The sequence below is a fragment of the Lethenteron reissneri genome, chromosome 63 (assembly GCF_015708825.2).
Source record: "Lethenteron reissneri isolate LAM-NWPU_2019-01 chromosome 63, ASM1570882v1, whole genome shotgun sequence".
Classification (NCBI taxonomy): domain Eukaryota; kingdom Metazoa; phylum Chordata; class Hyperoartia; order Petromyzontiformes; family Petromyzontidae; genus Lethenteron; species Lethenteron reissneri.
Genome location: NC_083841.1, coordinates 3606902 through 3632470, shown reverse-complemented (window position 1 = coordinate 3632470; position 25569 = coordinate 3606902). Strand labels below are relative to the sequence as shown.

General features: G+C 55.3%; 2 protein-coding genes across 2 annotated transcripts in view; one reads left to right on the top strand and one right to left on the bottom strand.

Moving 5' to 3' along the window:
* Positions 1-976: 976 nt before the first annotated feature.
* On the top strand, positions 977-21148 carry ACO2 (aconitase 2). The gene is made up of 18 exons (XM_061577084.1): positions 977-1109; positions 2908-3041; positions 5746-6004; positions 6522-6614; positions 7523-7681; positions 8107-8257; positions 8355-8459; positions 9290-9381; positions 10405-10510; positions 11063-11220; positions 14597-14670; positions 15075-15186; positions 15925-16047; positions 16764-16919; positions 17559-17750; positions 18135-18267; positions 18660-18781; positions 19602-21148. Exons 1-18 carry the CDS (start codon positions 1074-1076, stop codon positions 19731-19733), a joined length of 2337 nt encoding a protein of 778 aa, XP_061433068.1. The 5' UTR covers positions 977-1073; the 3' UTR covers positions 19734-21148.
* The window catches only part of DCXR (dicarbonyl and L-xylulose reductase), a 17514-nt gene continuing 12652 nt past the window's right edge, over positions 20708-25569 (bottom strand). Inside the window, exons 7-9 of the mRNA XM_061577164.1 lie at positions 24800-24864; positions 22117-22234; positions 20708-21663 (exon numbers count right to left, since the gene is read on the bottom strand). Coding sequence (XP_061433148.1) covers positions 21560-21663; positions 22117-22234; positions 24800-24864 — 287 coding nt within the window. The 3' untranslated portion in view covers positions 20708-21559. The remainder of the gene's footprint in view (positions 21664-22116; positions 22235-24799; positions 24865-25569) is intronic.

Sequence of the window (25569 nt, the reverse complement as noted above, 5' to 3'; positions counted from 1 at the left end):
TCACGATTCGTGAATCGATTTTGGCGGTTGTTTCCCACATCCCCGGAGTGCACGCGATTCGTGATTCCCGCACGCGATTCGCGATTCCCGCTAGTCTACGATTGCGGCGCGTGCTTGGCCCCATCACGTGCGTTAGAATCGATTTCCCCCAGAAATATTTGAATGAATCGAATAATCGATACACAGCGCCGGCTTCGTCAATGATTGACATTTCATGCGGGGTGGGGGAGAGGGGGGTGGGGGGAGAGGAGGGGGGTGGGGGGAGAGGGGGGTGGGGGGAAGGAGGGGGTGGGGGGAGAGGAGGGAAGGATGAGGAGGGTGGGGGTAGAGGAGGGGGTGGGGGGAGAGGAGGGGGTGGGGGGGGTGGGGGGAGTTGGGGGGTGATGGGGGGTGGGGGGGAGAGGAGGGGGTGGGGGGAGAGGAGGGGGTGGGGGGACAGCGGGGTGAGGGGAGAGGGGGGTGAGGGGAGAGGAGGGGGTGGGGGAGAGGGGGAGTTGGGGGTGATGGGGGTGAGGGGAATGGAGGTTGGGGGGAGAGGGGGGAAGGATGGGGAGGGTGGGGGTAGAGGAGGGGGTGGGGGGACAGGGGGGTGGGGGGAAAGAAGGGGGTGGGGGAGAGGGGGAGTGATGGGGGGTGGGGGGAAGATGGGGGTGGGGGGAGAGGGAGGAAGGATGGGGAGGGTGGGGGTAGAGGGGGAGGGTGGGGGTAGAGGAGGGGGTGGGGGACAGGGGGGTGAGGGGAGAGGAGGGGGTGGGGGAGAGGGGGAGTTGGGGGTGATGGGGGGTGGGGGGAGAGGAGGGGGGACAGGGGGGTGATGGGGGGTGGGGGGAAAGGGGGGTGGGGGAGAGGGGGGAAGGATGGGGAGGGTGGGGGTAGAGGGGGGGTGGGGGGACAGGGGGGTGGGGGGAGAGAAGGGGGTAGGGGAGAGGTAAGGATGGGGAGGGGGTGGGGGGTGATGGGGTGGGGGGAGAGGGAATGGGGGGGAGTGGGGGGCGGGTCACGTGACGTTCCTGCGGCCATATATAAGCGGGGGCGACGTCACTGCCCCCGCGACATCTTTGTCAGGGAACAAAATGGCGAGTCACATGGTGAAGGCGGCGGGCGTCGCGGTGAGTGAAACTCCCCGCGTCTCTCTCTCCTCGCGCCTCTCCTCCATCGTCTCTCCTCCATCATCTTCGTCTCCCTCTCCCCTAACAAACCCCACGCGAGGCGAGCGGGTCTTGCGGCCGCTGCCGAGAGGACGCGATCCGGGGTGGGAGGGGGTGTCTGCTTCTACTGCCCTTGACTGCCCTCGCTAGCCCCATCGACCCCGCGGCTTCACCACCACCCCGGCCACCCTCCCGTCACCGAGCGGCCCGTGTGCTGCTTCTCGTGTCGTGGCGTCGGGCGTTGTGTCACGGGGCTCTTAGTCTCGGCTCGAGGGGCGGTCGATGTGAGCTTCGCCTCACCGGGCAAGGTGACTCAAGGTTAGCGGCGGCCGCTGCGTCGCCCCTAGCGGAGAGGACGCGGGCCCCCGGAGGCAACGAAGGAGCCTGGCCTTGCCTGGTTTGCCTGCCCGCTGGTGTCCCCCCTCACCCCCCCGGGGCTCGAGGGGGCGATTCGCTTTCGATGTAATTAGCGAGGCCGCGCGAGCGTCATGGCAACGCAGAGCGGCCTGGTCCCCCCCCCCCCCACATCGCCATGGTGATGATGGTGAAGATGATGATTATGATGAGGATGATTATTATGATTTGACAAGTAAGGCTTTCGCGACCGATATTCGTAATACAGGGGTTTTTTTTTGGGGGGGGGGGGGGGGGTTGGGATAGCGTAAATATATGAAAGTGTCGTTTAACCCGCTCACGACCAGTTAGTAAGGTTTGTCACGTATACAAATCGTGCCAATTCGTTACTACAATTTACAATCCTAAATGTCGTGGCTTTGCTCTCCGACACACCGGTTAGTGCTGTACTAGTGACGAATTGGCCACCTTCTGTTTACGTGACAGCCCTTACTAATTGGCTGTGTCGGGTGGTGGTGGGTTTAACGGCACATTTATATATTTACGCGATCTAACACCAAAACGCCTGTTATTGATCAATGATGACGGGAGGAGGAGGGCATTCCGAAGTGGAGGAGGTGTATTTTAAACTTATTTTGCACCGTGCGTATCCAGCCGCGCTAATCTAAGGTGGCGATGGAAGAGGTGGGGGGAGTGAGATGATGTGACCTCTTCTTGGTTCTTTCGGTAAAGTCACGTAGAAGGGAAATAATAAACTAATACAAATATAACATAATGAAATATAAAATAAAATAATGATGTGACCTGCAGTTTGGCTGGTGGTAGATAGAGATAAATTCACGTAGGTAAAAATAAAAATAAATAATAAAAATCATAGAAATTATTAATAATATTTCTATTATTTCTTTGTATTTTTACCTACGTGACTTTACCGGAAAAAACCTAAGAGTATGCATCCTTGCAGTCACGAAAGCTTCAAATCTAGAATTGACTGAGATAACCAACAACCACTTCCTCCACACACGGCCATGCGGGCCCACACAGCCTGGGAACCGTGGCGTAGAGGACGTGGCCTGGCTTGACCCCCCTGCCCTGGTGCAAGGGGCAATCGCGGGCAGCTTGTGGGGGCAGCGAACGAGCAAAGGCGAGGGCTGTTGGGGGAGAGAGCGAGGTTTGAGAATAGGGGGCGCTGTGTCGGCTTCTGCTGCCCTCAGCTGTGCCGTGACCTCTGCTTGCCCCTCGCTCTGTCATTCTAACTCACTCCGTCTCTCTAACTCACTCCGTTCTAACTCACTCCGTCTCTCCAACTCGCTCTGTCATTCTAACTCGCTCCGTCTCTCTAACTCACTCTGTCATTCTAACTCACTCCGTCTCTCTCACTCGCTCCAACTCGCTGTCTTGTCAGGCGTCGCGATGCGGCCGCGGGTTCCACTCCAGGGCTGCGCTCTGCGCCTCCGGGGTCCCCATGAGCCGCTTCGAGCCGCAGCAACACATCGACTACACGCCGCTGCGCAACAACATCGACGTGGTGCGCGACAGGTGAGTGCCGTGTCACTGTGGGGGGGGGTGGGCACGTGTGTGGTGTGACAGGCATGTGTGTGGCCTGACTGGCGTGTGTGTGGCCTGATTGGCGAGTGTGTGGTGTGACAGGCGTGTGTGTGTGTGTGCGTGGTGTGTGGTGGTGTGACAGGCGTGTGTGTGGTGTGACAGGTGTGACAGGTGTGTGCGTGGTATAACAGGCGTGTGTGTGCGTGGTTTGACAGGCATGTGTGTGTGTGCGTGCATGGTGTGTGTGTGTGCGCGCGCGCGATGTTACAGGTGTGTGTGTGTTGTGGCAGGTGTGTGTGTGTGCGTGGTGTGACAGGCGTGCGTGTGCGCGCGTGATGTTACAGGCGTGTGTGTGTGCGTGTGCATTGTTACAGGTGTGTGTGACACGTGTTGTCCCATTGTGCACATTGTGTCTCAGAACTCGCATCTCATTGATGAGGTCGATAACTTAAATTATCTACGTATTATCTCGGACTCAAAACTGTCATTCAAGGTCCCACATCGCTCGTATGGCCAATAAGATACAAAAAATTGTATTCCTCTACAATAAACACTATCCCACCCTCAGCTCCATCTTGATAAGTCCTCAGCCACCATGCCCCCCCTATCTTTGACTATATTGCGACATCATCTACCGCCTAGCCTCCGAAACCATGAGGCCCTCTGTTTTGTCCTTGACTCCCCCTTGCAGAACCCGTCATTGCGACCTCTATGTCACCCCCCTCGACATCCGAAGAGACCACTGGGCTGTCATCCCAGAAATCCTTTTAAAGAAATCCGCTAAATATCTAGCGGGCATACGATCCGAAATGTGCAAATTCCCAATAGCCTCGTTCCCTGTTCTTTTGATGCATTATTTTTGCCTGCGCCTCCTACGCGTTCTGTTCCGCTGTTGCCTGTTCCGCTGTTGCCTGTTCCTCCGCACAGAATCAGTTGGATGTTGTACCATGTTCTGTGTTGATGCACCACGAATATCCCTTGAAAACTAGCTGGGTAACTGGCGAAACGGGATTTTCCGTGTAACAAATACAACTTTGAATTTAATTCACGTGGAGTGAGAGGTGTGTGTGTGTGTGTGACATTGTCTGACTGGTGTGACATTGTGTGGTGACAGGTGGGTGGAGTGACGGTGTGTGATTGGTGTGTGGAGTGATGGGGATGCTTGAGAGATGGGGAAGTCGTGTGAGAGGTGCATGGTGATACAGGTGTGTGTAGTAACAGGTGCGATAGGTGTGGTGAGAGGTGTGTGTAGTGGTGCAGGTTGGTGATTGGGGTGCTATGTTAACACCACGCCTATTGTAAGAATCCATTATTTTTTTATTTAAATAATTTATCTGCAAACCATATCCCGAGGCTAATGAATTATGCCCGTGACCAAGTCACACCCGCAATCTGCCCGATCCTGTCGCAACTCGGAAGCTAAAGAGTTCAGCCCGGATAGAGAACCCAGAGTAAAAATGTAAAAAAACATTGTAACAAAAACATCCAAAATGCTCCTTTTTGGTTCTTTCGGTAAAGTCACGTAGAAGGGAAATAATAAAATAATAAAAATTAAACATAATAAAATACAATTCTCACGACGTTTCAGCCACAACGCAAGCAGCCGTCCTCAAGTGAAGAATTCAGACTCTGTCTCCTCGACAGACCTGTTCTTCACCTGAGGACGGCTGCTTGCGTTGTGGCCGAAACGTAGTGAGAATTATTTTATCATGGTTTATTTTTATTATTTCCCTTCTACGTGACTTTACCGAAAGAACCAAGAAGATGAATCCCTGCAGTCACGAAAGCTTTAAATCGAAATAATGAGAATATTTCAGAGTATTTGGCTGCAATATATTTTCACGTGATAAACCACTTCGTTGAGATCTCATTTGTCCATGGCCAGGTCTGCAGCTCCAGTGGGCCTTACCTGATAAAATAAAAATAGTTAAATAGCAATAGTTAATACAGGGACTTCTGTACTTTTGAACATTCGATTTAGGAACTTTTAGAGATGCTACCAAACCTGTGCATATGTCCACTTCCCTGATCAGATCCAGAGTGGTAAGTTCAACTGCCGCGCAATAGATGGCGGTGGTGCCATCTACATCTGCAGAACATGAAGAACCAGTGGCATCTACAGGAGATTATACAACTCGACAAGCCATTCCCGTGTTTCGTGTACATGCTGCACAACATGTTTGGAATCGACAGGTTTAAAGTGGGACTTCCGAACAAATCGACTTAAGAACAGACTTGTTCGTAAGTAGAGGAGTCCCTGGAATAAAAAAAAATCACGTTGAAAGGAGGCGTTGGAAGGAGGGAGAGACCAGAGGTCGCAAACGGGTTTTGATTCCTTACCCGTACCCATACCCGGCCGCACCCTACCCGATACCCGGCTACCCGTACCCGGCCGAGTATCGGGTAGGGTACGGGTACGAGTACCCGATTGCGACCTCTGGGATAAAGCCATGTTGCAGGCGTGGGTGGGTTGATTCTAGGAACTTGAATTGTGAGAAGAGACAAGACGTTGGGAAATGAGTGACAAACGGTTACTCACCAGTGACTCACGGCCTACCCGTACCCGGCCGCACCAGGGTCGCGGCCGGGTACGGGTAGCCGGGTATCGGGTAGGGTACGGGTATCGGCTACCCGATTGCGACCTCTGGGAGAGACTCTTTGACCGCCTGTCTCTCTCCGCCCGTCGCGTCCCCAGGCTAAAGCAGCCGCTGACGCTGTCGGAGAAGGTGGTGTACGGCCACCTAGAGGACGCGCGCTCGCAGGAGCTGGAGCGTGGCCGCTCCTACCTGCGGCTGCGCCCCGACCGCGTGGCGATGCAGGACGCCACGGCGCAGATGGCCATGCTGCAGTTCATCAGCAGCGGGCTGGCGCGCGTCGCCGTGCCCTCCACCATCCACTGCGACCACCTCATCGAGGCGCAGCTTGGCGGGAACGAGGACCTGCAGAGAGCCAAGGTGGGGGTCGGGAGTGGGTTGGGGGTGGTAGGGGGGTGCTCTGTAGAGTTCGTTAAGAAATCTAATATGTGATGGGAGCAAGAAGTGACTCCCTTCCCACCACAGGGATGGACAGGAGTCTTAGGGGTCATCGACTTCCGTTGATAAGTTCACTAAAGCGTGACGTGTAAGTTATCTCTTTCTAAGTGCTCCTCCCTTTCTCTTTCATCAGTCCCCCCCTAACTCCCTTCCCCCCGCTCCCTTGGCTGTCTTTTTTAAGTTAATTTCCCTCAACCTCTCCGTATAAACGTACACGCACAACCGCTCCTGGTCCCCACTCAATAGGGGCGGCAGCCAGCTCACTCTCTCCCCTGCTGTAAACCCAGAAAATATGAAGAAAAAAAGTGCAAGCCACGGCACTTGATTACAAGCCGCGTGCATCGCCGCTACTGCCCGGCTATCTGCATGAGGCTACTTGCTCGGGGAGTGCTTGTGGGTTGTGGCTGATTGTGTGCATGTGTGTGCTTGCGTGCTCTAGGACATCAACAAGGAGGTTTACAACTTCCTGGCCACAGCTGCCAAGAAATATGGAGTCGGATTCTGGAAACCCGGCTCCGGAATCATCCACCAGGTGGGAATGTGATCTCACGAGAAGTCACACATGTATGAACACTAACGCCTACATGCACACACACACACATACGTATAGACATGGACAAAGACAAAGGTTCCCTGTATAACCTTTAACGGACTGTTGGGCAAAGTACGCGAACACCTATGAAGGCCGGCACGGCACCCGAGGATTGTGACGGGAGCAGAGTGGGTTGTGATGGGAACCTCCCATTTCAATCAGTCTGCACAACAAAGGCTCATTCCTAAGAGGTTTCAGCCGCGCACCACCTCTACATAACAAAGGCTCAGTCCCATTTACAGCAACCGCACCTTTACATCAGCCGCACCTTAACAACTCTTGGAACCTCCCATTTCAACCAGTCTACACAACAAAGGCTCATTCCTTGCAGCGTGCTTCAGCCGCACCGAACCTCACAATGGCTCCTCCCACCCTCAACCAGTATATTTACAAGGACTGTTTTCTTGGAATTTCTCCCACTTGATACAGCAGTCGTGCTGTGACGGTTCCACCTGAAGACGGAAGCTTGTGTTGCCTCCGAAACGTCGTGATTTTATTTTTATTTTACTTTTATTAATTTAAAATGTTTTACCTACGTGACTTTACTGACAAAACCTAAGAATATGAATCCTTGCAGTCACGAAAGCTTCAAATCTAGGGAGCAGTGTGGATTGTGAGGGTCTCCGTGTGGATTGTGAGGGTCTCCGTGTGGATTGTGAGGGTCTCCGTGTGGGTCGTGACGGTAGCCGGCTGGGTCGTGGCGGTAGCCGGCTGGGTCGTGGCGGTAGCCGGCTGGGTCGTGGCGGTAGCCGGCTGGGTCGTGGCGGTAGCCGGCTGGGTCGTGACGGTAGCCGGCTGGGTCGTGACGGTAGCCGGCTGGGTCGTGACGATTGTGTTGTGCCACTCAGATCATCCTGGAGAACTACGCGTACCCGGGCGTGCTACTCATCGGCACGGACTCGCACACGCCCAACGGCGGCGGCCTGGGCGGCGTCTGCATCGGCGTGGGCGGCGCCGATGCCGTGGACGTCATGGCCAACATCCCCTGGGAGCTCAAGTGCCCCAAGGTGAGCCGGGGTTAATCCGCTGCTGGATGTGACGGCCCCCTCGCCAAGTCGTCGCCATTCTTCGCTGTCACGCGACGCAGCAACCCCACTCAGCCCGGCTTCCTCCACCATCGTCATCATCGTCATCACCGCACGTTCGATTAGCACGATTGGACACGTATGGTGTAAAAGAAGTTCAATATATATACGGACATCATCGTTGTCAATGTAGTTTTAGTATCGCCGCGAGCTGAGCGCACAGGCAATGCCCAAACAGCGGATCCACCACGCGTATGGGAAGAGGTGGCGGTTGTGTTATTGATTTTTGGTGGTGGTTGTGGTGTATTTAATTGGAGTGAAGCTGACCGGCAAGCTCTCTCTGGCTGGTCGTGGTGACTCTGGTTATGGTGATGATCGCGGCGGCGGTGGTGGTGGTTGTGGTGCAGGTGATTGGGGTAAAGCTGACCGGCGAGCTGTCCGGCTGGTCGTCGCCCAAGGACGTGATCCTGAAGGTGGCCGGGATCCTCACGGTGAAGGGCGGCACGGGCGCCATTGTGGAGTACCACGGGCCCGGCGTCGACTCCATCTCCTGCACCGGTGCGGATTACCGCACTGCACAAACCGCACCGTACCGCACCGCGCCACGTGCAACGCACTACGGGTCTGACCGGGAATGCGCGTGCGTGCCTTGCAGGCATGGCCACCATCTGCAACATGGGAGCGGAGATTGGAGCCACCACCTCCATCTTCCCATACAACCACCGCATGCGGGACTACCTTGTGAAGACGGGGCGCGAGGGTACCGCTCGCCACCACGCTCGCCACCACAAAGCTCACCATGAATATCGCCACCACGATCACCACCACGCTCGCCACCACGACCACCACGACCACCACGCTTGCCACCACCACCACCACGCTTGCCACCACCACCACCACGCTCGCCACCACCACCACGCTCACCGCCACCACCACCATCACGCTCACCACCACCACGCTCGCCACCACCACCACGCCTGCCAGCACACTCGCCAGCACAAAGCTCACCATCGATATCGCCACCACCACGCTCACCACCACAACACTCACCACCACGCTCACCACCACACTCACCACCACCACGCTCGCCACCACTCGCCACCACTATGCTCACCAGCGCCACACTCGCCATCAACCTCCCCACCACGCTCCCCACCACGCTCCCCACCACGCTCCCCACCACGCTCCCCACCACGCTCCCCACCACGCTCACCACCACGCTCACCACCACGCTCACCACCACGCTCACCACCACGCTCACCACCACGCTCACCACCACGCTCACCACCACGCTCACCACCACGCTCACCACCACGCTCACCACCACGCTCACCACCACGCTCACCACCACGCTCACCACCACGCTCACCACCACGCTCACCACCACGCTCACCACCACGCTCACCACCACGCTCACCACCACGCTCACCATCCAGCCCCCACCGCCTTCACTTCCCTCGCCTCCCTCACCACATGACCCCTCACGACCCCCCATCCCCCACCCTCGGTGGCGGGGAGTCGGGGGGGGGGGGGGGGGGCATGCCCACAAGTTGGCTCTGACCTGTGACCTTGGCTGCGGGGACGGTGCAGGGATCGCCGAGTTGGCGGAGAAGAACAAGGAGTACCTGGTGCCTGACGCGGACTGCCACTACGACCAGCTCGTCGAGATCAACCTCAACGAGGTCGGCCACAGCGCGGGGTTTCGCGCACTCCACAGGCCCCGGCCACGCCGCAGAGGCTGATGCACCGAAGGGTGCCGGCCACGCCCCAGAGACTGCCACGCAGCCGTATATTCGGCCACAACACAGGGTTCTACCGCACCACACAGTCAGACGCCGCAGAGTAGGCCACATCGCAGTCGGCCACCAATGCAGGGTCCGACGCACTCTTGAGTGTGTAATGTGGTTGTTCAAGTTCATTTATTAGGTATTAGCTCTGTGAACCATTCGGCTCTTGAATCGGGTGCAACCGCAACAAACAAAAAACAAAAACATGAACAAAAAACATCTTAAAGTGAATGTGACTAAGTGCAAACAGAAAATCCAAGAAAAGACAGCAAAATATTGAAGAAAAAAACACCGTACACCAACGCTGTGTGCAAAAATCCCAGTGGGATGCAAGTCAAACAACAACAACAACCATAAGACAACTTAGATTAAGGCCATCAGTCTAACGCTGTACTACAACAAACAAACATGGCTAAACCAATAACGTTTCGAAATCACCAAAATAAAGCCATGAAAGCAATGAAAAAGCAATCATAGGAACTGATGGAATTTTCACAATAAATGGCATAAACATGTACTACCAAAACCCTACAGCCATAGCTGGCTGCATGAGCCACTCCACAATATTAGGAGCATCAATCGGAGTATTATAATTTTTCAATGCACCTTTAAGATCAGCACACTAAATCAAAACACAGGTCATACTTTGTAGCGATCATCCGGAGCGAAACATTTTATTTTAGGCCACTGAATAGCACTGGCAGCTAGGGGTGTACAACTCCTCTAGAGCAGTTTTGAGTGAAGATCTCACAGGTAGTGATTCAAGTTGCAGTTGATTGGTAACAGCATTCCAGACCCTGGGGGCATCAACAGCAAAGGCCCTTCCTCCAGTATATGTACGGCAATACAGAATATGAAGCTGGTAAATGAGTGTAGACCTTAGGTCAAATTTGTTTTTTGTGTGGTGTGCCGATGCAGCTGAAGCCCATGATTAACGGGCCGTTCACACCGGACCTGGCTCACGACGTGGCGGACGTCGGCGCCACCGCGGAGCGTAACGGCTGGCCCACCGACATCAAAGTGGGTGAGCACCTGCCCCTGCACCAGCCACGGCGTCACAGCCGGCGCGGCAGGAAGCGCAACGCGATGCGACGCCGTCCGCAACGTGACGCTCGTCACAACCTCGCTTGCGCTGCAACACAACGCCAGTTCCATCCCCCTCCCCTAAACCAGTATATATACGGGGTAGTATCCCTTGGAATCTCTCATTTACTTGATTACAGCAAGCGTGCTGTGACGGTTCCACCTGAAGACGGAAGCTTGTGTTGCCTCCGAAACGTCGTGATTTTTATTTTATTTTTATTTTACTTTTATAAATTTTGATTTTTTTACCTACGTGACTTTACCGAAAAAACCTAAGAATATGAACACAACACCAGGCACCGCGTCTGACACACGCGGTTGGTTGGTGGTGGTGTGTTGTGTGTGGTGCTGGTAGTGGTGTTCGTGGTGATGGTGCGAATGGTACTTGTTGTGGTGGCACTGATGGCGATACTGCTGGTGTGGTAGTCGTGTTAACGGTGGTGGTTGTGACGGTGCTAGCGGTTGTTGTATTGTCGCTGCTGCTGCTGCACAGGTCTCATTGGCAGCTGCACCAACAGCAGCTACGAGGACATGGGCCGCGCGGCGTCGGTGGCGCGCCAGGCCCTGAGCCACGGCCTCAAGGCGCGTGCCGCCTTCACCGTCACGCCGGGCTCGGAGCAAATCCGGGCCACGATCGAGCGCGACGGCTACGTGAGCGCAACATACACGCTCCACCGCATTACACCATACAAGTTTCACCACACCATACACACTGCACCATACACGCTCCACCGCACCGTACACGCTGCACCACATTACACTACACCGAACACACTAAACCACATTACACCACGCCAAACACGCTACACCACTCTTGATTTGAAGCTTTCGTGACTGCAGGAATCCATACTCTTTGGTTCTTTCGGTAAAGTCACGTAGATAGAAAAAATAATAATAAATCGCGACGTTTTGATCGCAACACAAGCGGTCGTCCTCAGGCGGAAAAAAAAATAATCCAGCAGTGGAACTATTTTTCTACCGTGAGGACGACCGCTTGTGTTGCGATCGAAACGTCGTGATTTATTTTTCTTCTTTTTCTACTTACGTGGCTTTAACGAAAGAACCAAAGCGTACGCTACACCACATTACACCACCACACCATACAAGTTAGACCTACACACTACACCACACCCATACACTTTACACCACGCCATACCCACGGCCAAACGCATCGCAGTACATAAAACACACACACACAACCTTCCAGTACCACTGACTGGAAGGCGTTGCTGTACTAATGACATCCACCTTTGGGGCTTTTGCTTTTACATTGGCACAGTTGAAACCCATTGAGCCATAAGTGCAAATGTTTGATGGGGGGGGGGAACCTGGTTACACCATAGGAACCTTGTTACAGCAACAGCAAAACAAATGAAAAGAATCCGAAAACAACTGTACAATGTCAAATTCCGAATGGCCAAGGTCGTGCGTCAACATGGTACAACCAGCACAGAGCGCCAAAGGCGAGTAGAATGCATCGCGTGCTACAGAAAAAGATGTGTAACTCAAAGTCTACATTGGACACGGCAGTACACATGGCAAAGCACAGCGCAGTACACAGCGATGCAGTAGTACGGCCAGTACACACAACCGTACAATAGACACGGCACACACGGTATCATGGCATCAATCGGTACAGACATCGGACACGCACGGCCGAACACGCGACAGCGCACACGGAACCACGCAGGAGACGCACAATAGCACACGGCAGCACCACGTATTATGCACATAGCGGGTAGAATCGTTGGACAAAGTCTGACCCTTATACTGCCGAATTATAAACGGAATTAATGTTTCCTATCAATGTAAGGTTTTTTTTTTCTCTGGTTTAACAGTAATATTAGTCTTCTTGGTTCTTTCGGTAAAGTCACGTAGAAGGGAAATAATAAATAATAAAACATATTAAAATTATTCTCATGACGTTTCGGCCACAACGCAAGAAGCCGTCCTCAGGTGAAGAACAGGTCTGTCGGGAAGACAGCGTCTGAGGGACGGCTGCTTGCGTTGTTGCCGAAACGTCGTGAATTATTTTATTATGTTTTATTTTTATTATTTTATTATTTCCCTTCTATGTGACTTTACCGAAAGAACCAAGAAGATGAATCCCTGCAGTCACGAAAGCTTTAATTCGAAAAGTAATATTAGTTTCATTTTTTCACCCCTAATGAGGTCAGAATGAAAATATTAATACTGGAGGAATCCGATGAGCTAGAAAGCTCTTGTTCACACATGTTCAGTAGGTAGCTGTGACTTGACCGTGCACGTTGCACTTGCCTTGTGTAACTCCAGTCTCCCTTGCGAGGGAGATTGGTGACATTCACTACAGTGTAGTCCCTCGGTTAACAAGGACATCGGTTAACGTTTCGCCTCCCATAGGGCACCCCCCCATGGTTTCTACTAACATTCAAATGTTGACTAACGGCATGTTTATGTTATGCACGATGGGCGCCAATTTCGGCCAATCCCGAGCGCTCGTTAAGTGGGGCCGAGCCATGCCCTCAGCTAATTGGCGATGCCCGTTGATGAGCGTTGATACCTAGACTGGCTTTGTTTACGTTTACGTTTTCTGTTTCGGCAGTGGAAACGGCTCTCTTGCAGACTCCGGGGATTTTGACTTAATTTTCATCTTTTGAGTGAACTCGATGAACAGTTATTACGGTTTACAGTAGTTTTGGTGGAATGAATTTAAAACGTTAACCGAGGGACTACTTTTCTTCAAACATTTATTTAGCTAAACTTGGTTGCATTCTGCAAATGTTGCCCAAAATTCCATGTTAAACATTGCAGCTTCACTGTTTATTATGCGCAGCACAGTTACTCATTACTGATTAATTAAATGTTGTCCAGACCCACAATGTAATCATTAACACAGTAGGGGCAGGTAGGCCTGACCCTAGCCCTCGCTTCTCGCCTGGGTGACCCAGCCCCGTTGAGCCTTGCAGGGGAACTAGGCAAGGGGGAAGGCGTAGGCTCGGCCTGTTTAGTAAGACATGATTGTTATTTTAGAAAAGCAACTCGGGCAAAAGTAAGAATGAGCCAAAGCAACGTTGTGTGAGGTGAGTTATCTACTTTTAAAAAGGAAAAATAATTTTATTTTAATATACAAAAAATATATCTTTGCCGTCATACGCGTAAAACATTTCAACCATTTTGGACCAGGTTGCCATGATAGCCATTTTGCGATGGCAATGATAAACGCACGTCAGCTGCTGTTTCTAATATTTGTGTGAGTTGCACAGACATATGCAGCTTCAGCAACATTACTTGAGGAAACGTTTGCATGGTTCAACTTTCGCTTGAGTCTCTCACGGGGCTTTAACCTGCTTGTCTATGAAGTTGATGAGTAAATATACTGAACTCGGGGTTGTTCGGGGGCCTCGCAACCATTTACAGCCTTTGGCCAGGAAAGTCACGAATTTTTTTTCACACAAACGACGCATTGACGCAAGCACCCGATGCTCCGTTTTGAAGTTTTGAAATGAAACATCTTTGAATTGTACTATGATTCGAATTAAATACTTTTATTTTTTCATTAAAAGCTTATTTCATTTTACATCTAGAAGACTTAATTGAAAACGACGTCGTTAAGTAGATGGCCTTGCTGGGGGTTCGGTTCGATGCGGCATTTCACCTGTTTGGGATTGTGAGACGACCGCCGTCTGCAGATCGATTCCAACGTAATCGATCGTCTGTCCCTGTGCCTCCGTCGTTCGTGCATGAAAACGACGGAAAGTGCAGCGTTCATCGCAGATGGATAAAGTTGTGCGCTTATATAAGAGTATGAGTGAGTGACTAATGAGTGAATGAGTAAACACGACCCCTGCTCCACTTGACCTCCAGTGTCCATGCCTCCACACGGGCCCAGGCTTTGCCTGACTTGGGTGGGAGTGAATAAATCTGTGAATGGTTGAACGGCCGAGTGAACTAAAAACTGAATTAATGAGTGAACGAATGCGTGAACGACCGAGTGAATGGGTGAACACCACTCGTGCTCCCGTTTATTCCTGCGCGTGTCCCCACACAGGCCCAGGTTCTGCGTGACATCGGGGGCGTGGTGCTCGCCAACGCCTGCGGCCCGTGCATCGGACAGTGGGACAGGTGTGAACGCACCTCACCTTCTCTCATGATCTCCCTCCCTCCCCCTCTCTGTCTCTCTCTGTCTGTCTCTGTCCGTGTGTGAAACTCCGCCTGGTGTTTGCCACATCCTGAATGTGCGGCACCTGGGTCTGTCCCGTGACTTTGTCCCGTTCGATACTTCACGTGGCCTTAACGTGCACACAGCCTGGCACGAGCGCCGTGGTGACGTTACCGCTGCTCATTGGCGAATGGCTGTTGTATATTGGGAGTGGTAGCGTAATGGTTAACGCGCTGCGATCTGAACACAGCGACCCGAGTTCGATTCCCTTGGCAGTCAACACTGGTGACGATGATCTGCATTAGTCCTGGGCCTCCCCTAGGCTGAACGAGGTTATACTGTGGATCTGTGTTGCGTGCAAGCGCAGGAAGGACGTGAAGAAGGGAGAGAAGAACACCATCGTGACCTCGTATAACCGCAACTTCACGGGACGCAACGACGCCAACCCAGCCACGCACGCCTTCGTCACCTCCCCCGAGGTGCAGCCCCCCCCCTCCCCTCCCCCTCTCTCTCCCCCTGTGCTTGTCCCTGCCCCCCCACCCCCATGCCCGTCTCCCCGTGTTCCCTTGCTCCGTTGTGTTTGTGTCCCCGTATCTCTGTGCTGCGATGTTCGCATATCCCCCAGCTTCCTGTCCCCGTGGCACTCTGCTGCCTGTGTCTATATTCCAGTGTCCACACGCCTCTGTGACATTCTCTCTCCGTGTGTCTAACCCTGCGCCACCGTGTCGCCACGCCGCCGTGTTCCCACGTCTCCGTCGCTCCCATGCAGAGGTCGCAAACGGGTTTTGATTCCTTACCCGTACCCGGCCGCACCAGGGTCGCAAACGGGTACCCGTACCCGGCCGTACCCTACCCGTACCCAACCGGGTACGGGTAGGGTATCGGGTACCCGATTGTGACCTCTGGGATGAAGCCATGTTGCAGGCGCGGGTGGGTTGATTCTAGGAACTTGAATTGTGAGAAGAGACAAGACGTTGGGAAATGAGTGACAAACAGTTACTCTCCAGTGACTCACGGTCTACCCGTACCCGGCCGCACCAGGGTCGCAAACGGGTACCCGTACCCGGCCGGGTACGGGTAGCCGGGTATCGGGTAGGGGTACGGGTATCGGGTACCCGGTTGCCACCTCTGCTCCCATGTCCCTCTGTCCCCACGCCCCCCCCGTTGTCCCCGGAGTCCCGTCGCGTCTCCGAGCGCCTCGCCGTTGTCCCCCGCAGATTGTGACGGCGCTGACCATCGCGGGCTCGCTCAAGTTCAACCCCGAGACGGACTTCCTGACCGCGGCCGACGGCAAGAAGTTCAAGCTGACCCCACCCACCGGGGACGAGCTCCCTGCCAAGGCACGCGCGGCCCGAACTCTATAAGCACACCACCAACACAGTGACGGCACGCGACCAGCACAGCCCACTAACCACGTGACCGGCACACAAGGCTGACACGACAACAACAACCGCCATTCGCCACTAAGTGGCGGTGACGTCACCAGGCTATGTGCACGTTGAGGCCACGTGGAGTGTCGAACGCCCGCTGGCAGGTCACGGGGCAAACCCAGGCGCCACGGGTCGACTGAGATGACTGGCCGATGCACTACCTGTGCCCCCTACTGTGCCAACTTGCTGTGATTTAGCCACCACAGTAGCGTCCTTCACGAGCCTCTTCCACAGAGGCCGATCTTGACACCGCTGGTACCGGTCATCGGCAAGTCCACTCGGTTCCACATCCTCTTATACCACATCACTCCATCTCTTCTCTAGCCCGTGCCGCGCCCGTTTAGCCCCCTCTATCCGGCCGAACAAAAGCTGTTTAGGCATGTGGGCTACAAGACCCAGCCATGGACAAAGACCCCATGTTTAGATTGACAGACTGTTGGGGAAAGTTATCTTAGCAAGCACCTAATTAAGGCTGGCACAGCACATGAGGGGGTGCGTTGACAGCACCACTCACTAACTGCTGGCCACCACACACAGTCCCACACTCGCACGCACACGCACACACGTGGTAGTCTTCTCCCCGTACGTGACCCCGCCCCGTCCGCCGTCTCCGTGTCGGCGAGCAGGGCTTCGACCCCGGCATGGACACGTACCAGGAGCCCCCCCCGGACGGCCAGACAGTGCGCGTGGACGTCTCCCCCGAGAGCCAGCGGCTGCAGCTGCTGGAGCCGTTCAACAAGTGGGACGGCAAGGACCTCGCCGACATGCTGGTGCTCATCAAGGTGACAAAGCGCACACGCTGACGTGCAAGCGCGCTATTGAAAAGACACAGGGTCTCCAGTTTAGCCTTGAAAGACTTTTGGGGCAAGTGCTGTTAGCGAGCAGCACCTAATGAAGGCCGGAGTAAATTGATTGTGGGTCGCCGGGTTCGTAGTGCAGTTGCGCTGACCGTTGTACTGCCGCTCCCCAGACACGCACACACGATCACGTACACACAGGTGGTGGTGGTGTGGTTTTGGTTGTACAGGTGAAGGGTGAATGGTTGAGGTGGTTGTGGTTGTTGTGCTGGTGTTTGGGCAAAAGTGGTAGAGGTGATTGTGGTTGTTGTGGTTGTACAGATGTTAGGGCAAAAGTGGTAGAGGTGGTGATTGTGGTTGTTGTGGTTGCACAGATGTAAGGCAAGTGGTAGAGGTGGTGGTTGTGATGGTGGTTTTGCAGGTGAAGGGGAAGTGGTGGTTGTGGTGGTGGTTGTGCAGGTGAAGGGTAAGTGGTGGTGGTGGTGGTTGTGGTTGTGCAGGTGAAGGGAAAGTGATAGAAGTGGTGGTGGTTGCTGTGGTTGTGGTTGTGCAGGTGAAGGGCAGGTGGTGGTTGTGGTGGTGGTTGTGGTGGTGATAGTTGTGGTGGTGGTTGTGGTTGTGCAGGTGAAGGGAAAGTGCACCACCGACCACATCTCAGCGGCCGGGCCGTGGCTCAAGTACCGGGGCCACCTGGACAACATCTCCAACAACCTTCTCATCGGCGCCGTCAACACGGAGAACGGAAAAGTCAACCTTGTCACCAACCAGCTGACGGGATCCACCGGTGCCGTGCCCGACACGGCACGCGAATACAAGGTGCCCCTGCGCCACCCACGCACATGCGCCCACCACTTCACCCACGCACGTGCGCACACCACGTCACCCACGCACCATGAGGTGCAAGTGTTGATGTGTGTCGGTGTGTGTGCGCGCTAATGTCTGTCGTGTGTTGTGTGTGTGTGTGAGCGGGGTGCAGTGGGTCGTAGTTTTGTGTTTTGTTTGTGTGTTAGTGCCTATATCTGTGTGTTTGTCTATAACTGCGTGCGTGTGTGTTTTGTTTGTGTTTAACTGTACGTGTGTGTGTGTGTTCGCGCCTAAAACTGTGTGTGTGTGTGTTCGTGTCGATAACTGTGCGTGCATGTGTTTTTGTCTATAACTGTGTGTGTTTGTCTATAACTGCGCGTGTGTGTGTGTGAGCAGAAGAGCGGTGTGAAGTGGGTCGTGGTCGGCGATGAGAACTACGGCGAGGGCTCGAGCCGCGAGCACGCCGCACTGGAGCCACGCCACCTCGGGGGGAGCGCCATCATCGTCAAGTCCTTCGCTCGCATCCACGGTACAGCGTGCCGTCATACCAGCGCAGTGTCATGCCCGGCACGGCACTCGGCGTCGTGCACTACCGCGCAGGACTATCGTCGGCAAATCCTGAGCTCGCGTACTTCATGGCACGGGCACATGGCACCACAGCGCTGCACACGACCACAGAACTTCGACCAATGGTGTCTCTCGTGTAAAATAGCCGGGTAACCAGCTAAACGGGACCATCATCGGCATAACAAAAGAAGTCGCGCTTGAACCCACACTGATGCTGCTCGTGAGCGACCGTGAGCGGGAATTGAACTCGGGTGGTCAGCTTTGTGGGGCACTGCACTGACCTCTCTGCCACCGCTGTACGCACGCATGCACATACACACGCACACGCACGCGCGCATACACATACACACACAGAGACGAACCTGAAGAAGCAGGGCGTCCTGCCACTCACGTTCGACAATCCGGCCGACTACGACAAGATCCGCCCCGACGACCGCATCTCCATCATCGGCCTCACTTCCTTCGCTCCCGGCAAGGTACGGTGTCCGGTCCCGTGCGTGTGTGTGTGTGTGCGCGCGCCTGTGTGTGCGCGCGTGTGTATATTTCGGGAGCGATAGCGTAACGGTTAGTGCGCTCCGCTACAAACGGCGATTTATTTTAACCAGTCCTGGACCTCTCCTAGGTCGACTCGGCCTCAAATGAGTACCTGGTGTGGTCTATAAACATCACCACTAGAGAGACAAAGGCGGCCGGGCGTGGTGCTGGCCACCCACCCCCTCGTGTACCGTTCCGGCCTTCATAGGTGCTCTCTAACAGCACTTGCCCCAACAGTCTGTTAAGGCTATATGGGGGATCTTTGTCTTTGTGTGTGGCACAGTAAGGGGGCACAGCTGATACATCTGCCAGTCCTCTCAGTCGGTCAACCCATGGCACCTGCTGGGTCTGTCCCGTGACCTGTCAGTGAAGCCTTCGACACTTCACGTGGCCTCAAAGTGCACCCAGCCTGGCACAGGCGCCGTGGTGACGTCACCATCACTTAGTGGCGGATGGTGGTTATTGGTGTGTATGTGTGCGTGTGTGCGATTCCCACTCACGGCTAACACCAGTGACGATTATCTGAACCGGTCCTGGGCCTCCCCTAGGTCGACTCAGCCTTAAATGAGTACCTGGTGCGGTGTGTAAACATCGCCACTGGGGAGACAAAGGCGGTCGGGCTTGGTGCTGGCCACCCACCCCCTCGTTCGTGTACCGTTCCGGCCTTTATAGGTGCTCGCTAACAGCACTTGCCCCTACAGTCTGTTAAGGCTATACGGGGGATCCTTGTCCTTGTATGTGTGCGCGTGTTGCCTCCTGCAGCCGCTGTCGTGCTTGGTGAAGCACAAGGACGGCTCCACGGACAAGTTCCAGCTCAACCACACGTTCAACGAGGGCCAGATCAGCTGGTTCCGCGCCGGCAGCGCCCTCAACCGCATGAAGGAGCTGCAGTAGAAACCCCCGCCAACCACCGTCGCCCCCCCCCTCCACCGTCTCCGTCCCAGCCCCCTCCCCCCCTCTGTTTGTGCATCCTGTGGCTGCACTATCGCCGTGTATGCGATGGCGCGGTCTGCCTTGACAATTGCCTCTGTGGGCTGTGGGGTGCGCCACTGTCAATTGTGGAGGGGGTGGGAGGCGATTTGGGCCCCCGGCTATACGCACGCACGCACACATACAACAGCCGCAAAGCGCTTGTGCCAGGCTCGGTGCACTTTGAGGCCGGGTGGAATGTCGAAGGCTCTCTGGCAGGAGGTAACGAGACAGACCCCCCCCCCCCGCCAGGTGTTACGGGTTAACCGAGATCGCTGGCATGTGCAACACATGTACACACACACGCACGTTCTTGTGAATGGCAGGGAGTTAATCGGCGACGTTTGTTCATGTGGAGACTGGCGAGTGCTTCAGGAGGAACTTCATGGTGAATATCCGAGACGCTGCCGGTCAATGGTAGTAGTGGGCAGTGGTGTCAGTGCGTGCGCAAGCTCGTGTGTGTGGGCCACGCGTGGGCCACACGTGGGCTGTGTATGGGCCACGCGTGGGCCACGGTTTTAGAGACGGTGACCGCAGCGTCACCGTGGGATGTTCTTAATTGTCTGCCTTCGGTGGAGGTGGCCGTCCGGATCTGCCGTGCAATGTCCTCGAGCGATTCGCGAGCGCTCGTCCGCACAAGCGTACACACGCCCCCGCACGCACACGATAGCACCCAGGGACTCCCATTTGCCACAAAGTGGCAGTGATGTCACCACGGCGCTTGTGTCGGGATGGATGCACTTTTGATGTCGCGCGCGTGTCTATCTGGACACAAAGATCCCCTGTTGAGCATTTAACAAACTGTTGGGGGGGGGGGGGGTAAGCGCTGTAAGGGAAGCACCTTTTAAGGCCAGCACGTCACACGGAGGCGGTGGTGTGGCCAACACCACTCCCCCCAGGCACGGCTGAGTAGACTAAGGAGCAGCACAGAACCGGTTCAAATATTTGCCACGGTTATTGGTCCCTAATGGGATTCGTAGCGCAGTGCGTGCTAATCATTGCACCACCACTCCCGACAGACACACCCACCTACCTGCACACGCACAAAACAAATGTACACCTGTGTATGTACCTCCCCCCCCCATCTCCATGTAAACACAGAAGTATAGCCGCACACACGCACAAGTCTAGCCGCGTACACACACACACGCTCGCGTGTAGGTGCTGTGCACTGCTGTGTGTGGAGGGGTGCTCCATGTCAACTGCTTCATGGACTGCGTGTCCCTGTCGTGGCGCCGTGCGAGGAATGATCGCGGATTGGTGCCGGACTTGTAACCCCGGACCGGCCGCCCACACTCCAGTAATTATAATTAAAATAAAAAGAGGGTTTATGTTCGTGACCTTCGCGCTGTCCGCCTCCTTCACTGGCGCCACGACTCGCTTGACGCGTGCGTACGATCGGTCGCTTTATTTAGAGGTGGTGGTGGGGGAATCGAGTGGGAGACATGATTTCCGCGCCGACACAGTGTTGGTGACGGCGTGTGCAAGCGTGTGTTGTCATTGCTGGCAACAGCGTTAGCGGTGTCAGCTGCTAAGGCAGAGATTTCTGGAACTGTTTCACCCGACATGCCGATGGAAAGCGATCGTTTCGGCTGTACAATAATAGCAATGTGGAAGAGTAGGCCAAGCACCCTCTGGAGAAAGGGGGCTCTCAGGGTGGTGGGAACGCTGCTGGTGGTGCCACTCCTGGTGTTAAGCTGAGAGAACGCACCAGGGTTGGTGATGTGACACGTGGTGGTGGTGACTGGCGCCTAGCAGGCGAGGAAGCCCCCGTCCACGGGCAGCGTGACGCCGTGCACCATGGCGCTGTGCTCGCTCAGCAGGAACACGATGGCGTTCACCACGTCCTCCAGCTCTGTGGCACGGGGTCGTAGGGAGAGGGGGTCATGGGCACGACACTTGGTCAATTTGGTGGTGGTGACGACTACAGCCAGGTCTCCATCACCAATACACCTGCCTGCTTGTGTGTACATGACCATGTGGGGAGCGGTGGTGTAGTGGTTCCCGCGCTGCGATACGAACCCTGCAGCCGGGGTTCGATTTGCACTCGAGGCCAACACCAGTGACGGTTGTCTGAACCGGTCCTGCGCCCTCCCCTAGGTCGACCGAGCCTCAAATGAGTACCTGGTGTGGGTGTGTAAACTTTATCAACTAGGGAGACAAATACGGCCGTGCGTGGTGCTGGCCACCCCACGCCCTCGTGTGCCGCAGTGCCGGTCTTCATAGGTGCTGCTCGCTAACAGCACTTGCCCCAACAGTCTGTTGCAGGCGATACGGCGGGATCTTTGTGTGTGTGTGAGCGTCTTACCGGCGAATCGAGCGAGTGGTATGCGCGCCAGCATGGGCCCCGCTCGCTCTGGGGGGCTCCACGCCTCGCGGCCCATGTCCGTCATCACCACCGTGGGGTTTACGGCATTCACGCGGATCTGACCACGACACGCGCGCACGCAGGACAAAGGTCACCCGTACAGTCTTGACGGACTGTTGGGGCAAGTGGCGTTAGCGAGGGACACCGGGAGACAGAGACACGGGGGCACAAGGTGGAGTGTTTGCCGTGTGATTAGGAACAGGTGCACGCACTTACAGTACAGTAAATACACAAAGACAAATAACCCCCGCATAACCTTAACATAGTGTTGGGGCAAGTGCTGTTAGCGAGCACCTATGAAGGCTGGCACTGTGGCACACGAGGGGGTGGGTGGCCAGCACCACGCCCAACCGCCTTTGTCTCAGCAGTGGCGATGTTTACACACCGCACCAGGTAGACATTTGAGGCAGAGTCGACCTAGGGGAAGCCCAGGACCGGTTCAGATAATTGCCGCTGTTCTAGGTAGCGAGCGGGAATCGAACTTGTGTGACCGGGTTCGTTGCGCAGTGCAGTGCTGACCGCTGCACCACCGCTCCCCACGTGCGAGCAAGGACACACACACCCACACACACACAACAACAACAACCGCCATTCGCCACTAAGTGGCGGTGACGTCACCACGATGCTTGTGCCAGGCCAAGTGCACCTTGAGGCCACGTGAAGTGTCGAACGCCCGCTGGCAGGAGGTCACGGGGCAGACCCAGGTGCCACGGGTCGACTGACCGAGATGACCGAGATGACTGGCTGATGCACTACCTGTGCCCCCTACTGTGCCAACTTGCTGTGCTTTAGCCACCCGGCGCTCCGCTCGTTGTTGTGAGCGTCGCTCCTCCGCCCTCCGTTGTTGTTGGAGGGCGACTGCCTCCAATTGCCCAGTAGCGTCCTTCACGAGCCTCCTCCACTGAGGCCGATCTTGACACCGCTGGTACCAGTCATCGGCAAGTCCACTCAGCTCCACGTCCTCCTGTACCACATCACTCCATCTCTTCTCCAGCCCGTGCCGCGCCCGTCTAGCCCCCTCGATCCGGCCGAACAAAAGCTGTTTAGGCATGCGGTGGCTGGGCATGCGGGCTACATGACCCAGCCAACGCAGCCTTGCCTGCCGGAGGAGCTCACTGATGGGACTTTGCCCAGATCTTTCAAGGATTTGTGAGCTCCTCACACAATCCAGCCTGGTTAAACCCAGGATGGATCGTAGGCAGGCCAGCCTAAATGTTTCCAACCGGCGAAGATGCTCCACCAGGGGGGTCCACGTCTCGCAAGCGTAGAGAAGGGAGGGAATGACCGTGGCCGAGAAGACCTGAAGCTTCGTGCGGAGCGACAGACCAGGTAGCTTCCACACAGCGTTACGCAACTGATGAAAAGATATTGCCGCTCGACTGATTCGGAGTGAGACCTCTGCTGATAAACTGGAGCCGGTCATAAGCACACTGCCCAGGTATGGGAAACTCTCCACTCTCTCCACAACTGCCCCATCACCAATTGGGAGTTGTGGGGGTGGAGTGTCCGATGGTACAAAATACCCAGGCAGGTGCTTAGTTTTGGTGGGGCTGATGGTAAGGCCCCACCTCTTAGTGGCACGCTCCAGTCTCAGCAGCAGCGTCTCCAACTCCTCTTCTGAATGAGCAGCTATTACCAAATCATCGGCATACATAACGTGGTTGACCAATAGGGAGCCATCCCTTGATCGCACCCGGGCGTCGATCAGCCTCCCATTATATCTGTACCAAATGGAAATTCCCCCGGTACAGCTATTGAAGGCTTCACGAACTACGCGGTCAAAATAGATGTTAAATAATGTGGGAGCCAGAGGACATCCCTGTCGCACCCCAAGGTGTACAGGGAAAGGCTCCGACTCCCGGCCACGTAGTTTTACCCGGGCCCGCTCACCATCATGAAGGTCCTTAATGATCGTGAGCAGAGGGTCAGGGACTCCGAAAGCACGAAGAACAACCCAGAGCCCAGTCCTACTGATGGTATCATAGGCCTTGACCAGGTCAATAAAGCAGAGATGTAGGTCTTTTTGGAATTCCCACACACCCACACACACCCACACACACACCCACCCACCCACACACAGGCGGTGAGGATGGGCGAGTGGCATGTGGTGAGCGAGGTAGTGAGATCACAGCAATGAGCAGAGCGCCGAGCGGCTAAAGCACAGCAAGTTGGCACAATGGGGGGCACCAGGTGGTGCATCAGCCGGTCATCTCCGTCAACCCATGACACCTGAGTCTCTTCTGTGACCTCCTGCGAGCGAGCCTTCGACGCTTCTCAAGGTGAACCCAGCTTGGCACAAGCGCCGTGGCGATGTCAACGACACGTGGTGAACGGTGGCTGTTGTCATTCATGGAGAGGTCAGCGGGCTGTAACTCCCACATGGATGCGAGTGTGTGATAGTGACTGTCAGTCTTGTGTGCTGGTCACGTGGTGTGTGGGCTGCCCTGGTAAGAGTGAACCCATGGCACCTGGGTCTGTCCCGTGACCTGCCAGCAGGTGTTCGACACTTCACGCGGCCTTAAAAGTGCACCTCGCCTGGCATAAGCACCTGGGTGGACGTCACCGCCACTTGGTGGCGAATGGCGGATGTTGTTGGCGAGCGAGGCAGTCGTGTGTGCGTTACCTTGTGAGGTCCAAGCTCCAGTGCCATGACTTTGGTGAGCATGTCCAGGGCTCCCTTGGAGGCACCTGTCCACACACAGAGACAAAGATCCCCCATATAGCCTTAACAGACTGTAGGGGCAAGTGCTGTTAGCGAGCACCTACGAAGGCCGCAACGGCACACGAGGGGGTGGGTGGCCAGCACCACGCCCGACCGCCTTTCTCTCCCTAGTGGCGATGTTTACACACCGCACCGGGTAATCATTTGCGGCTGAGTCGACCTAAGGGAGGCCCAGGACCGGTTCAGATAATCGTCACCGGTGTTTGCCGTGAGCGGGAATCGAACCGCTACACTACCACTCCCCCACAGACACACACACACAGACACACACACACAGACACACACACACAGACACACACACAGACACACACACACAGACACACACAGACACACACACAGAGGGTGACACGGCGTTGTATATGCACACCACAGCCGGTGAGTCGCGGCGATGGTGAGCAGCTGATGCAGCTCCGTCGGCGGTTTGTAGCGGATCGGACTAAAGTTTGGTGCACGTTGGGTGGTGCAAAAGGAAGAACCGACCGAGCGTGACGCTTCGCTTTTAAACTATTTAAAAATACGTGGGTGAGTGCTGTGGGTGAGCGCTGTGGGTGAGCGCTGTGGGTGAGCGCTGTGGGTGAGCGCTGTGGGTGAGCGCTGTGGGTGAACGCTGTGGGTGAGCGCTGTGGGTGAGCATTGTGGGTGAGCGCTGTGGGTGAACGTTGTGGGTGAGC

Excerpts from the sequence above, each read along its gene's own strand:
- ACO2 (XM_061577084.1), top strand. The coding sequence starts at position 1,074 with ATGGCGAGTCACATGGTGAAGGCGGCGGGCGTCGCG. Across the intron at positions 6,615-7,522 it reads GCTCCGGAATCATCCACCAG|ATCATCCTGGAGAACTACGC; the intron begins GTGGGAATGTGA and ends TGTGCCACTCAG. Across the intron at positions 15,187-15,924 it reads CCTTCGTCACCTCCCCCGAG|ATTGTGACGGCGCTGACCAT; the intron begins GTGCAGCCCCCC and ends TGTCCCCCGCAG.